Below are 16,159 nucleotides of genomic sequence, written 5' to 3'. Positions count from 1 at the left end.
GGAGTTCCACTGTACCTGTGATGAATTAGAACCTGTCTTTCACAGCTTGGGGCGATATCTTCAGGACATTACTAGACCCCCAGTTTTCCACAAGTGTGGCATGTCCAGATTTCTAGAGATTTGACATGGCTCGTTATCACACTCTGTCCTTAGATCCAACTCCGCAATTACTTACATTCTTAATTCTTGAGAATGAGCCATCTTTCCTGGTCTTTAGATCACTGGCAGCTGTCACTGGAAATGCAGGGTTTCTATTCAGACAATTGTTTATTTATCTGTTTCTGTATCCAGAGCCTCTCAACAATTAACATATTTTATATTGCGTTTGACCTCCCCGTTCAGAGAATATTCAATCAATCAATCAGGGATTTGTAAAGCGCACTACTCACCTGTGAGGGTCTCAAGGCACTGGGGAGGGGGGAGAAGGCACGGGGAAGGTGCTGCTACTGCTTGAACAGCCAGGTCTTGAGAAGTTTCCTGAAGGTAAGGAGGTCTTTGGTCTGGCGCAGGTGGGTGGGAAGAGTGTTACAGGTTTTGGCGGTGAGGTGCGAGAATGATCTACCGCCGGTTGTAGTTCTGCAGACGCGTGGGACGGTTGCGAGGGCGAGGTCGGCAGAGCGGAGTTGCTGGGTCGGGATGTAGAAGGAGAGTCGCCTGTTGAGGTATTCTGGTCCAGGGTTGTGCAGTGCTTTGTGAATGTGGATGAGGAGTTTGAAGGTGATTCTCTTGTTAAGTGGGAGCCAGTGTAGGTTTTTCAGATGGTCTGTGATATGGCAGTGCTGGGGAATGTCCAGGATGAGGCGTGCAGAGGCTTTCTGGATGCTTTGCAGCCTCTTCTGGAGTTTGGCCGTGGTTCCTGCGTAGAGGACATTGCCGTAGTCTAGCTTGCTGCTTACGAGGGCTTGGGTGACTGTTCTTCTGGTTTTGGTGGATATATATTTGTAGATCTTTCGGAGCATGTGGAGGGTGTTGAAGCAGGAGGAGGAGATGGCGTTGACTTGCTTGGTGATGGATAGTGATCCAAGATGAATCCTAGGTTGCATGCGTGGTTGGTAGGAGTCAGAGCGGTTCCGAGAGTGGCAGGCCACCAGGAGTCATCCCATTCGGAGGGGTGGAGCCAAAGATGAGGGTTTCCGACTTGTCGGAATTGAGTTTGAGGCAGCTGCTCTTCATCCATTCGTCGATGGCCTTTATTCCTTCATGGAGGTAGGTCTTGGCGGAGTCCTTGGTGAGGGAGAGGATCAGCTGGGTGTCGTCAGCGTATGAGATGATGTTGAGGTTGTGGGATCGGGCGATGTTAGCGAGCAGGGCCATGTAAACGTTGAAGAGGGTCGGACTGAGGAAATATCCCTGGGGTATGCCGCAGATGATTTCAGTGGCCTCCGAGCGGAATGGGGGAGGCGGACTCTCTGGGTTCTGCCGGTGAGAAAGGAGGTGACCCAGGCCAGGGCTGTGTCGCGGATTTCAGAATTGCTGAGGCGTGAGCGTAGGGTGTGGTGGCAGATAGTGTTGAATGCGGCCAAGAGGTCCAGGAGGATGAGGGCCGTGGTTTTGCTGCTGTCCACTATGGTTCTGATTTTGTCGGCGATGAGGGCAGTTTCAGTGCTGTGGTTGCTGCGGAATCCAGATTGGAAAAGGTCCAGGGTGCGGTTCTCCTCTAGGATGCGGGTTAGTTGTCTGTTGATGGTCTTCTCAATGACTTGCTGGGAAGGGGAGCAGGGAGATAGGCTGTAAGTTCTTGAGGTCCTTTGGGAATATTATTAGGACGGTGAATTCTAGAATTCCATCTGAGTGACAAGGGTGTGATAACACTGGACTGAAAAGGATTTTGCGATGTTCTATTGAAACAGAGCCTCTGGTCCTACGATCCTTAAAGAAATATTTGAACCTTGCTTTACCTTGCCAGGCAGACATAGTTGGATTGGCAGAGATCATCCTGTAGCACAGTAGTGCAGCCTCTGCCCTGCCAACATAAGCACTTGTATATAATGTGTGTCCTTGCTGGTATGGGTGGAATTAGTCATATGTTGATCTGGCAGAGGATCTATAATTTGAATATGGGCTCCAACAAGGCATTACTGAAGTTCTTGTAGGACTGATGATGTGGGGGTCCATTAACATATATTTTTTCATTCATTGTTATCATTTGTGGAGTTTAGAGTGTTGTAGTTAACAGCATCAGTGTGTAGGGCAATTGCACAACCAGGTTTCGGCTTGTGAAGTTGGTGAAGAATGTAACAAAGACATTTTTAGAACTGAAGAATTTGGTAGGATACTTCCCTGTTAACAGAGCTTGCCTTGACCTCTGCTTTAAGGAAGCTGCAGAAGTTTTTGGCTAAGGAATGTGACTTGTGCATTGAAAAAATGACTATTTAGCATGTGTCTAGCTCTTCCCAGTCACTCCTCCGTGACCGGCTAGGCAGCCAGTAGGTTGAGCGAAGTGGCCCTACATGACTTTGAGATTAATCTGGGTGGCATGGGAGAAGATTAGCTTAACTAGATTAATATATGCGTGTTGAAAAGGTTGGGTGACAGAGGACACCATAATGGTACTTCCCGAGTGGCTGGTGTAGTATCCTAGATGGTGTTCTTACTTAATTTTCATGTTCACTGTTGAACAGATAGACCTGGCGTAGACTAATGCTAAAGGACTTTATTCAGTTTTGTAATCTCTAAATTAAAGTGATGGGGCAATAATGGCGAACACAGTAGAGTGCCTCAGGAAGGTGAGCAGGGTTGAGCATATGGAATGAGTTGTGGCCAGGTTGTCATCCTGCATGACTACCATCATGACAGTTTTTCTCTTGTGTTTGTCTAAATAAAACCTTAGTGCTAATTGCTTGGTATGGTTTTAGGATGCTCTGTGTGTTCTGTCATGGTTTGTTGAGGCAGCAGCAGACTTGTAAATACTTGGTGAGCTCTTGGCGGGACTACTTGGGTTTGAATGCCCTGCTCTCCACTTAACAGAAGGATGTCCATCATTATTAGTAGCTGCTTTAAGAAATAGAAAGATTGTATATTGGGCGTGGGAGGGAACAATATGTCATTTTAAAGGACACAGTGATAGACTGATAGTCCAAGAAATTCTAAAAACAGTGTGGCTTTCAGCCTCTACTGGGGGCTTCAGCAGTTCACACTGCTCACTCATTTCCAGTAAAAGAAATAGCCCCGGTAAACCAATCAATAACTAATTACACTTTACGTGTAATTGTATTGCATGCAAAGCATTAATACCAAGTTGCCTCTGTTCCCTTAGTTGTCAAAACCGGATAAGGTTGCCATTCCAGAACGTTACGTTGAAATGGAGCCAGAAGAACCTCTCAGCAATGAGGAGTTGGAAGCGAGACACAGGAAAGTGGAGAAGATAAAGCACCTTCTTGCTCGTTCCAGGTTGGAGCCTACCACTCCCATATGTTTTCAAGCTCATGGATGAAGCTGCATGTTTAGAAGTGAAAAAAATATATAGAGTTATAAAAATACGTTAAAAAGTTGTAACATAGTCATTGTTTTGGTTTCTCTGTGTTCAAGCATTCACTAAAGATTAAAAATAGAAAACAAATGTGGACACCGAAAAAACATGCATTCCCAACAGATGAAACTTTGAGTCCTGTAAAGGGACATTGTCCAGTTTTGAAATATAGCAAACATTCAGAATACATGGAAAACGTCTACTCGATGTAATGCTTATGTCATTGTAAAGGTATGTCATCAGTACTTACCTATCAGTATGTTTGGAGTGGATGGATTACCGCCATATCAGCAGGTGTTCCTATCTCCCCAGAGGTTACTTGGCTTCTGGTGGCGAGAAGTAACTGAGGCTCTAACGTTGATGCAGAGCATTGAGCCAGTAGTGTCAAATTGATAAGAAAGCAAATCCACCTCATCCTAGGCATCAAATTAGCAGTGAAAAGGACTGTTAGAAAAAACGGTTCTTAACACAAGAGGCTTGTACAGAGGCATGTTGGCTAAGGAACACATATTTTATAACATCAACACTTTTGTTTAGGAAAATTCACCAAATGGTTTCAACTAAAAAAGCTTAACTAATATTCAGTTAAACATGAATCAAATGTGGTACCTTCCTATTGATGCCATGAGGTTTAGTGTTAGACTGAGTGCTGTAAGCGAGATCAAAGTCGACCTACTGGCACAAGTCAGGCTTAAAAGCAAAGTTACTATGTGCCATTTTTTAGATCCCCAAAGGAGGTTTGAGATCTATCTATCTATCTATCTATCTATCTATCTATCTATCTATCTATCTATCTATCTATCTATCTATCTATCTATCTATCTATCTATCTGTCTGTCTGTCTGTCTGTCTGTCTGTCTGTCTGTCTGTCTGTCTGTCTGTCTGTCTGTCTGTCTGTCTATCTATCTATCTATCTATCTATCTATCTATCTATCTATCTATCTATCTATCTATCTATCTATCCATCTGTCTTTCTATCTACCTATCTTAGGTTGTTTATTTGTTCTTATTTTGAAATAAATGTGGCCTGATTTATGGGGCTCTTCAGACACCCAGATAATACCTATTTCTTGGGGATCTTGTAGCAAATCTCAGGTGACCTTGACCTCTAGATTTAGGATGATCTCAAGTTTTCAGGAGAACTGTGATTCTGTAAAATGAGTGCAAAACTAGTAGAGAGGGACATTCTCTCACCACACCAAACAAATTCCTGAATTTAGTGGACCTACACTTGTTGTTGCATTTTGCCAAAGTCACCTCTACATCATGTTCCTGAAGGAGAAAAGGCTGTGCCCCGCTTCACTGTGCTTTTTAGCATTTGTGTTAGTTTGCATCTTGGGTTGAGTTACTACTCTTTCTGCAAGGTCTTTCCAGGCACCATCCACAAAAAGTCCCACTCATAGGGTGTAATGAAGACTCCAGCCACTCTGGGGTTCTGGGTTGTCTTGTACTCCTGGCCTGTGCGATCTGAGGTCCAATCATGGGATCTGTGGATGTACAAAGTGAACTTTGGCATATAGGCCCTCATGAAGAACATGGCGTTCTGGACCGCCATGCCGGCGGTGGCGGTAATTTCCGCCAACGGCATGGTGGTCCAGACCATCATATAATGAACTTGGCTGAACCGCCATGTTTGAAACGCCACCACCACCAGGCTCCCACCACCGGGCAGCCTGGCGGTGGTAGCATTTCTGATCAGACTGGGCAGCGCTGCCTGCAGGATAATGAGTTGGATTCCACCAGCCTTTCCCTGGTGGTTTACACTCCCAGGGAAAGGCTGGTGGAATGAGTGAATCGGGCCCCCCTGGGGGCCCCTGCACTGCCCATGCACTAGGCATGGGCAGTGCAGGGGCCCCCATGCACAGCCCCATCTCGCATTTCACTGCCCGATTTATGGGCAGTGAAATGTACGACGGGTGCTGCTGCACCTGCTGCACTGCTACATTGCCGCTGGCTCCAGCTGGTGGAAACACTGTTTCTGCCAGCTGGCCCAGCTGGATGTATATTATGTGGCTGGGGGTAAGGAACACATCATGACCTATTTGACCATGAATAACCACCCCGTTTATTATCAGTTACAATTTTTATTTCCCTATATTAATAATGCAAGGGTAACGAAAAGTTGTCTAAAAACCAAATTATACAAGGAAAGAAATATTACTGGCTGGCAAAATCTCCAAAAGAATCTCAATTTAAACAGAGAAATAAGTATGATAATCTCAATAAAGGAGAAACTAATCAGTAGCAGCAATATTTGTACAAGAGAAATTGCAAACATTTGTTCAGTAATTAAATGACATCAAATCATAGGTGAAGTGAAAAACACCTTACTAACCCTGAATTAGCATTAGCATGTTGGGCTTCATGCAGACGTTTTAGTAACACAAATTTAGAAAACATCTAGCTATGGCACTATCAAAACAGCATCAGTATTATAACAGTAGCAGTTGGTACCTGTAAATCAAAAGACAAATAACAATGCACAGATGACACATAATTACCTATCCCTAGAGAATCAGAACAACAGCTTCAACTTCAACAGGGGGACTCCAACATCAGTATCAGGACAGGAACAGGAAAGGGGGATGGTTTAGAATTTGGACTATTGGATTACTAAACCATCAGAATATAAATTCAGCATTGATCAGGTAAGGTAAACTCAGAAAAATAACAAAGCACCAGAATGTCAGTAGACTATCTGGCATAGCATGCGGTGTAATGGAGAAAGACTTCATAAGTGGATTGTAGTAGGATAACTGCCCCTGCTTCTCAACATACAAATATCAAATTGAAACTACTATACACTTGCCATTGGTCAAAAACATCAGGCGAAGAAAGAACACCCAATTACAAAAACGTTAGATATCAGCAATGTGGTGAAAAGTTGCGTTTTAATATTGGAATGACACCTACTGGTCTCTCCTTCTTTTGTGTAGTTCTAAACTATATTAAATGCATCTCCCTGGGTTCCTTCTGACCGCCATCAGTAAACCTTTTTGTTTGGCACATTCCAGATACTGTACTGCCGGACAGTAGTTACAGAGATGTGCAAACATTCTTGTGTTGCATCATTTCCTCCAGAAAAATAAATTTTATTAATAAATACATTGGACAAGTTTGTAATTTGAACAAAAGAAGCTTTTTATACAACGGAAGTTAGATAACTTTTTGCTGTGGCCTTGTCTACGATAAGCCTAGCAGAAAACAAGAAATACTCATATTATTCCAAGTATTAGTTTGTCAGAGAGAGACATTTTGAAGAGAAATGCATTTTAATATAACGTTAGTACGTTATTCTCTAAGAGCATGTGCAGGCCTTGTACTCGATGGTGGGCAATCAAGAATGCACATTTTGTGTCACACGTTAACATCAACCGTTAATACACATTAAATATTAAATCAAATAAGGAAATACATGTCGAAACTACTAATATTAATTTCAGCGCTCACATCTCTGCCTTCTCAGGATGAAACAGCAGTAAAACAAATTGGTTGTGTTGTGCTATACTGTTCGATTAATTCTGAATCTGTAGTCACTACCTTTCATACCAATTAATGCGCCAGTCAGTGAGGTTATAAAAAAAACTATTAAGGAAGCAAGTATTCATGAGGAAAACATGCTTGGAAGCTAATATCTGCAATTTACTGAAGCAATCTTTGAAATAAACTATGATAATATTTACTGCATTCATTTAAATAAAATGAAGGAAGGACATGACTAACTTCACCATGTGTTGTGTAAAAAATGAACGTGTCGTTGTTTCCGAGATAATGATTCATTGAGAGAGATGCAGGGAGAGATTTGAGACATTTTGAGTGATCCTTTCTAAGAAGACCTCCATTAATTTCTCGATATTTAATTAATGTTTTCTTATTTTTCTAGTATGCACAATCTTCAGCCTGTGGTTTCTCCGGATGAGCTGAGCTATCAGGATGTAGGTACACAGCTTCAGGAGCAAGAACGCATTATTACTATATCATACGCTTTGGCTTCCGAGGCATCCCAGCGTAGCAAGCAGGTAGCAGGTAATAAATCTTTTGAGTTTCCTTTATTTTACATGCACACACACTCCTGCATTTTTGGTTCAATTGATGAGTCCGTAGAAAATATAGGGTTTTATGTCACCTACAATACTTACTGGGGCCCCTTTTGATGAATCTGCGCTTAACATTCCAAAAAAGTACACATGAATATCATTTTAGAATTTGAGGACTGAGAAAAGTGGTCTGGACGGGTCCAAAGTTTTATTTTTGTTAATGAACAACCCGCAACAGATGCGGAATATATTCAGACAAAACTTGGAATCTTTAACTCGCTTCACATTCCCTTAATAGTTTTTTTCTAAATCACCAAAAATCGAGGGTCAAAAAATGTACAAGTAGGTTGTTGTTTGGCCTGCTAACTGGTTCATTAAACATATTTTTTAACTTAGCTGTCCATTTGTTTGGCTTTCAGGAGCTGATTATATTTGTGCAAGAAGCCATTTTAAGGTCTACTAAATAATGCCTCGGTTGGCAAACCACATTTGGAAACAGACTTTTGTGCGGCCATGTGGGGGCAGAGCTGTTTCTTTCCACCACCTCTGCAGACCCGGCATTGCTGTGGAAGATACAAAAACAGACTTCAACACATAAAATACACATTTTGGATCCATGGTTGGAAAACCAAAAGATTGTCATAATGCAATACTTAACATTGTCCCCCTCTTCCATACTGAGGGCACCCAAAATGATCTGAGATCTGTAGACCGCGAGTTGGTCCATGACCTCAAAAATACATCTGAAGGGAATGGGTAGTGGGCACAGGACATGGTTAAACGTGGTGTTTTCTGCATAGTATCTACTTGCATGTCTGCATGGGTTCTGTGTAAATGGCATTATCCAAAGCTATACTGTGTACCTAGTGCCCCACGTGTGACTACGTTTCTGGCCTGAGGATATTGAGGTTAGTAAATGGGGCATGGCCTGTCGGGACTTTGTAGCATTGTTACTGGATAGAATTCATGGCTGCATGCCATGCACTGTGCCCAGTACCAGATAGACATGGTCGTGGATGATCCAGTGTGGGCACTAAGTGCAAAGTTAGTGGGAATGGGATGACTGAGGGCCGGGCCTAGTGTAGATACAGGTTATGGCCATTGGTCATGCAGTGTGCTCACTACTCGCAACAGACAAAGTATATTATTAAAAACATACATTAAAAAAACTTTGGACATTAAGGTTCTGTACTAAGATAGAATACAAACCTGCATCAGAAATTCCTTTGATATGCTGAACTTCACTGGTTATTATTAACTGTGTAATCACAAGTTCCCAGCCCTAGTCTGCTGCTTATGACTTCATACAAGGTATCACAATTGGCATGTGTTATGACTTCACCAACTACACCATTGATGATTGCCTCTGTGCCCAGTGCTCCTCTGTGTGGTGCAGATGTGTCCTGCGTGCACTGCATGCTGGTAGGCTTCTTTATATAAATTAGTGTAGTCTAGTTTTACTATGTGCTCTTCTGTCTGTCTATCATCGCACAGTTCTCTCTTGAAAATCTCACCCAAAAAATCATTAGTCAGTGAATATTTCAACAATCTTGAAAAATCACTTCTTTGCTAAATTGCCTAATCTAATTTTAGCTTTTTATTTTGCGCCTAATGAAGAGCTGTTAGTGACTATCTTTTCTGTTAAACGTGCATGTCTAATTGTGTTTACTAAAAATCATGTATGTGATCCCTTCTAGCGCAACAGCTGGCCTTCCCATCTAATGCACCCTTACTTCCTGTGTCACAGACACCTCCACCCCCCCTAAGCAATGGAGTTCACTACACATTTGTCTAAGCACCTTTGAAAGTAAGGACTAACTGATATTTTTTGTTGTGTTTGCCTCGTCTTGTCCTTTCATGGGTTTTTTGCATTTTTTATAACCATCATACAAAATCGGTTTAGTTGTGTTATTGCAGTCATTTGGCATGTTTTGTACATTATTATTACTTTTATAATTTAGATCATTGAATAAATATAATGGGCGTGTGCTACCTTGTTAATTAAGTGGAAGTAATTGTTACTATGATTAGCATTATTTACGTAATTATTATAGTATACAGTAAAATATATTTTTATCTCCACTTCATGAAACTCATGATGAGAGTATGTGCAAGACTTTAGGTTTAGGAAAATTTCAAAAACGAATCTTCTACTTGCATGCTGACAAGGGTCTAACATGGCAAGCTTGTCCCTAGTGATGTATTTCAAGTTAATATAGAATTCATGGCAACCTTTGTTCCTATTGATTTATTTTCAAGTTAAATTAGAATTTGCTTTCTGGGCCTCTTCTCACTTTAAATAATCAAGTGATAACATAATAAGCCTTTGGACTTCGTTGGACATCCATCGCACTGAACTAACAGCAAAATAATTGAACTGAATAGTAGTTTTTACATTAAAGTTTTCAAGGTGTATCATTGGGTGTAACAAAAAAAACACAATGCTACATCTCATGTGAAGCCAAGGGACGTACACAGTGTTACCTTCTCACTCACAAACCCTAATTAACAACCTGGTTAGCTCATTAAGAAATTCCTGTAGATAACAACTTTTTGGTGCAGGAGCACTGGATCCAATTTTACCGGCTGGAAAAACACCAGTAAAATTGTTTTCATTTTGGGCTGCCAGATGATAGCCCAGAGGCCTGCTGCCAACCTCCATCTGCAGTAAAGCGGGAGCATGAAATGCTCACTCCTTCCATGTGGCATCTATTACTGCCCTCCTCCACCCCGCCAACTCTGCTGTCTTGGGACCTCTGCCTCACACCGCCCCTTTCGTATCAGTGTACCCCTTTATCAGAGCAGGCAGTAAATGTTTTCAATAATCTCTTCCGTATAGGAAATACTGGGTAAAATTCTGCTTGGTTATTTTCCAAGGAGTTTAAAGCGTAGTTGCAGGAATTCCATGTGGCGATTCCAGCCAGTATTGGTAATTCTGGCAGCTGGGAAAATCCAATTGGAATTTTGCAAAACACCTAATCAAGGCCAAGGTAGTAAATATTTTTTTACTCTACAAATTGCACATTGTGTATTCTGCAAACATCTGTTTTCTCGAACAGAAGGCATTTTTTGGGAAATTAATATAGGGATGTATTTCATTAACATTCTTTAGGTTTTGATGGCTTGTTTTTATACCTGTATTCCTGAAGAAATGTGGTTTGTAGCGGAATTTCAAAAGCACTGTTTTATCCTTTTGATTAAACCAGGCAACTTTGACAATCAGTTCTTATGGACGTTCCATTTCTGAGCATTTTACAGATTATTTTTTTTGTATGTCAGCCATGGTGATTCCAATAAAATAAGAACGCTTTTACACTGTTTGCCACAATCATTACTACAAAAACAGGATGGTCTTCATTTTTTAATGTATCATAGTAGGAAATTCCAAATGAGTGAGAAATACAGAAGGTGATACATAGATTGTCATTCCATAAGAGAATGTTTTGCAGTAAAAATGGTTATGGAAGGAAATGGGTCCCTTTGAGGGGTTGAATTCCCATTAGCTGGCTTGATAAACAATTACAGCTGTCATACAAAACATTTTTACATTGATATTTAAATATAAGCCAGCCTAAAAAAGAAATTCTATTCATAGATTTAAAAACGTGGTATGTATTAACTAGACTATATAGGGGCTGGTTAGGAGTATGCAACAGTGACGTATGGAAGAGATTTGTCGGAAGACTGGACTGTTGGGATCACCTTTGCAAAGCTGGTGGTGATGCTCGCGCTCACATATTGATTAATTGTTTGAGTTATTTAAAACTCCTGGCGGAAATGCAGTTTAAAATGTACTATAAATATCCATATTTCACAGAAGAACCACTCGTAGACCGCATATTCTTAAACAACTGGTCAAGTCAAGTACCTCCTCATTTTACAGTAGAATTTTTGACAGCAAAAAATGACTAAGTAATGAAATAAGTATTTTGAGCTACAAAAAATAAATAATAAAATAAATAGCAATTCATCCTGTGGGTCCAAAACTGTGCCTGTAGATCCAGTTCACAAACTTTCTTGCACCACAAACTACACCTGCAGTGGAGATTTTCCTCTGAAATGGAAATCTTTATTCAAAGCATTTCAATCCCCAGGAGGACACACAAGAACGTACCGAAGTCGAAAAGTGGTCTTTCTGTATATTTGTGTGATTCACTGTGGTTTTGCATTTAGTGACTGACACACCTAAAAAGATTGTGCAGGTGTGTGTGCAAGGAAGGGAAGGGAGCTGTGTCACTCCTTTTTCCAGAAAATTGGACAACATTAACTTTACGGCCAGGCTTTTCTGTTTGTTAATTTCTCCTTAAGGTAGGAACAGAGAAAAAACTATTCCATCACACCACTATGTCATCATTGATATTTGCTTGAATGCCCTGTCTAGCAGACGTTTGGTCTAGTAACTAACACATGACAGATTGGTCCTTCGCACTTGTTAGCTTCAGCTGGTTTATTGACACGTTTTCCTTTCTTTTTTTTCTTTCAGCCAAAGCTGTGTACGAACACTGATTTCCAGCCAGCACGACATCAGCTTTTCTCTTTTGCAGAAGAGCAAAAACAACTTAAAAGAACTCAGCGTAACCAGCTTTTCACCTGCTAGTTTCAAGTATCAGCAGATTTTCTTTCACACGTGACCACAACAAAGATGCACGAAAAGACCGGATTTTCTACACGGATATAGTTCGTTTGTCCTTCATGTGTATTATAATTATTAATGATTTTGACGCCTATTTTAGTTCTGACTTTTATACATACAGATGCACTTTTATTACATCATGTAAAATACTGGCATTGCATTTTTAAAAGAGTGTGTCGTTTAGGTTTATTTGTTTGCTGTCCAGGGACTAGTTTCATAAAACTGTTTGGCATTACAACGTTTTCAGGTATGTCTTATTCATGCAAGTTGTTTTATGTACATATATTTATATAACAGTGAGTGAAGAGGTATATCCAACATAACATTCTTTCACAATTTTTCTTACAACAGTTCAGAAGCTCTTAAAGCAAGGACTAGTGTTTTGAAATCTATACATTACATTTGTAAGTAGATTTATCGTGGCTGGCACAAACACAGCTTTTTCAAAATCTGTAATGCAAGGGGTAGCAGCGAATGACGTCACTCCTCTGAATCATATATTTTAAACCAATAGTAATGCTTCACAAATATATACTTTATAAGTATCAGAGTTCAGTGACGCAATAAAGGTGGTGAGAAATCATAAAGATAAAGGCTAGTCATATGTACGTTTCACCAGAACCTCAAGATGATACTATGCTCGATGTTATGAATCGTGGTCTTTTTAGGTTGAGTGCAGAAATAATATTATACAGTTCTTAATGGTTGGGAAACTGGAAATATACATATCACAAGAATAGTTTATTTCCTGTGGATTTTTATACTACTGATGTTCGTGCAATAAGAATAAGCAAACATTGTACACATGAATGTTTGTAAATGTAGTTGTTTCTTTTTCCCATTATTACATATGCATTTCTTAAGGGTAACATCATGCAACAATAGTATGGTTTTTCATCCTTTCATTAACCATCTAGAAGCATCACTTTTTATTTTCAGCGGGCTCTTTGAATCCAAAGTACACTGTAATTGTATAATACAGATACTTTGCTGAGGAAGAATAAATGTCCTCTATGTAAAGCAAATGATCACACAATATGTGTAAGAAAACATGCACTAAACTGCATAAGGATGTTTACAATAACGCACAACAAGTGCTACATTAATGTATTTTGGAAAGATCTACAGGTTGGTCACATGTTTAGTGACAAGTATTCAGCAGGAGCCAGACTGGTGCTCTGTTGGTTAAAGAAAATGCATTGGATTATTCCTATACCTCCAGAGCTTTCAATGTACACAGGAGTTGAACATGTTAAATGTATTCTGGGGTTTTGAATTGCTATCTGACTTGTCAGTGTTCTGTCAACATTAAACCCCTACTTCATCAAAAACACAGACCTGTTAAAATGTTCCCTAAATATATATGGAAGACACTTAGCAGTAGAAATGTGATTGAGAAACATTTCAATTGTTTGAGTTCTAGACATCAGATTTTCCAAGCACACTTATTCCTTCCTTTCCACCCCGTAACCTTTAATCTTGCACTTCTGAGGTAATGCATACGACTGCGCTTCTGCACATTTTGACCACTTGCCAATACTATCACAATGTGTATTATAATGCATAATAATTATCTTCATATGTCATCTGCCTTTAGTTTTAATTTCATAATGTTATATTTAATGCAAACCCAACACAATAAGTAGTATATTATGAGCAAATTTGATCATTCATACAAATCAGACCGAAATTATAAACACAACGTATCTGAATAGTGTATATTTATTTGTAAATAAGCAGTGACAACACATAACAGATGTAGTTAGCAAAAACGGCATGATTTGTTTTGATGCATTGCTTGGAATAGCTGCTCATTTGGTTCAAATACTAAATGAATTTGTCACCCAAGTTAATGATTCCGGAAATCTGAGTGTATTGCCGACAAGATTATTCAATTTCAGATCTCCATTTCAAAGACAGAGCAAAATTATGAGTAAAGTACAAATTATCAAGTGTTTATTTTGTTTAAAATGACAAGGTACATGGTCACACCTAATGTGTGTGGGGACGGGTAACCTCAAGTGATTACGCCATGCCACGAATTCTCCTATCGCCATCATATCTTTAATGCCTGCAAAAACCTGCGAGGTACATTAGCCAATTAAATCTCTGTATTCTGTGGATTCTAGGGGTCCTATGCAAATACAGTCTCTTCGGAGGAAGAAATATATTTTTGTGGAAGGATGACTGCTCTCTTTCCCCTCCTTCAGGCATTTTGTTTCTGCACAGAGTAAATGAACAGTACATTCAGATGCTTGTGAAAACCCCAACCACTCGGTTGATCTGGCAGTTTTCTTCTTAAATACATATAGATATTGCACTTTTAGGCTTACAGACATCTGGGTCCATATCCCCAGCGTGGGGTTGATAGATTCAGCACACATGAATATGTTTAGTGCTGCAGAAAGACAGTATTAGAACAAAGGCATTACAGCCTTCTTGAATTGTTATGCAGCAACAATGTCTAATATATTAAAAGTACTGTGCTTGATACACTTGATAAAACAAATAGGGGCAATGTGGTATTATTTCTTGAAAATAGTTTTTCCAGGAACGTATAGTAGAAAACTGTGATGTATGTTAAAATGAAGCAAGTGGTAATTTACACTAAACTCTGAAATAAATGGCCCATTACATGATATTTCGAAAAAAGTGGCTCTAAATAAAGTTCCATTGTTAAGGCACAATAGATATCGTAATCCAAAAACGGTGCTATTTTTCTATTGGCTGTACTACATGTAGGAGAGTGGAAACTAGTTTTTCATTCATATCCATGCCTTGTACATGTACTGTGTGCCCCACCCACTATAATTCCACTGTAAAGAGTAAAAGAGAGCTGTTACTGCTGAGAATGTCAGGGACATGCTTTTTTTTAGCATGTCTTGCAATCTGCCTTTCACATTTAACACCGAATGAATCCATTGATCTGTATACGACTTCAAGCAAAATAGTCTGCTTCTAGGTGCTTTCAATAAATACAGATCTAGTGCTTGCAAGGCATACAGAGCAGAGCTGGGCCAAACCTTGGTTTGCCTAGCTTAAGAAATCTACTGCGCTGCTATTCGAACCTTATTTCCAATGTAATAAAGTCAGACCCTGCTAACATCAATAATGGCATGTACGGTAATGTCTTTTTTATGATAACAGCTCTAGATGTCGAGTGAAATGCTAACATGTTGCAGTGTTTTGTGAAACGACGATTTTTCTTTTTGATGCATCAAAATAGTTTAAATGAAGGATACCACTTATAAAGGGTTTTGAGCTAAAAATTCTTATTGTATTTTGTCTATATTTGGATAAAACATTCTTTAAAATATATACATATATATATATATATATTTAGAAATGCAGTCTATTTTTAGCTAACTCAACACTGCCAGTGTCAATTTCATAACGTTTTGCCAAAACAAAAGAATTTTATTTTTGCCTTTATAAAATATTTTGAGAAAAAATGTAATTAATATTTTGCAAAAAGATGTTAATTTAAATTTGATGTAACCATTTGAAAGATTGGTATTCTGTATGTACAGATTAAAATATTTCATTAACTTGTGCTTTGCCTGACTAGACCATTTTCTTAAAAAGTTTATTAAACTGTAAACAACGGCCTGGACAATTTCTTTGAGTCGTTCTGAATGAAAATAGGTGTGGGTAGTGCCAAGATTAACCATACGAAGGTTGTAAAACCAGGTTTAATTTGTATTTCGAACTGCGAATTATGAAATATGTATTAAATAGATATTTTATACATAGTACGACAGTCATTAGCTCAAGTCACCAGAAAGAACCCATGAAGAGGGAGTATGTGAGTAACAGCAGATATTGCCCAAACCACAGGCCAATATGATTCTTTAACTATCACTCATAAAGAGCTACTGTAATGACCTTAATGATGTAGTGTTTCATCCCATTGTTTCCTCCATGTTTGGTACCTTGCCTCGGATCAAAAGTGTGATCCACCACACAGGCTGACAACACTTTCTCTTGCTGTTTTTCCTAATTGCCGGTGTTACTTGTCAC

At 39.5% G+C, this 16,159-nt stretch overlaps 1 protein-coding gene across 6 annotated transcripts in view; it reads left to right on the top strand.

The window, feature by feature from the left end:
• The window catches only part of PLEKHA7 (pleckstrin homology domain containing A7), a 1,012,616-nt gene extending 996,924 nt beyond the window's left edge, over nt 1–15,692 (top strand). For 5 of the 6 annotated variants that reach the window (XM_069223724.1, XM_069223723.1, XM_069223727.1 and 2 more), the window contains 4 exons: nt 3,257–3,390; nt 7,353–7,495; nt 9,204–9,313; nt 11,990–15,692. In XM_069223724.1, the coding sequence (XP_069079825.1) occupies nt 3,257–3,390; nt 7,353–7,495; nt 9,204–9,301 (375 nt within the window). In that variant the 3' untranslated portion in view covers nt 9,302–9,313; nt 11,990–15,692. The remainder of the gene's footprint in view (nt 1–3,256; nt 3,391–7,352; nt 7,496–9,203; nt 9,314–11,989) is intronic. The other variant, XM_069223725.1, reaches the window with a different exon arrangement.
• The last annotated feature ends 467 nt before the right edge of the window (nt 15,693–16,159 follow it).

The sequence above is a fragment of the Pleurodeles waltl genome, chromosome 3_1 (assembly GCF_031143425.1).
Source record: "Pleurodeles waltl isolate 20211129_DDA chromosome 3_1, aPleWal1.hap1.20221129, whole genome shotgun sequence".
NCBI classification, from domain to species: Eukaryota; Metazoa; Chordata; class Amphibia; order Caudata; family Salamandridae; genus Pleurodeles; species Pleurodeles waltl.
Note: the sequence above shows the minus strand (reverse complement) of the source record. Positions and strands in the feature narration are given on the sequence as shown.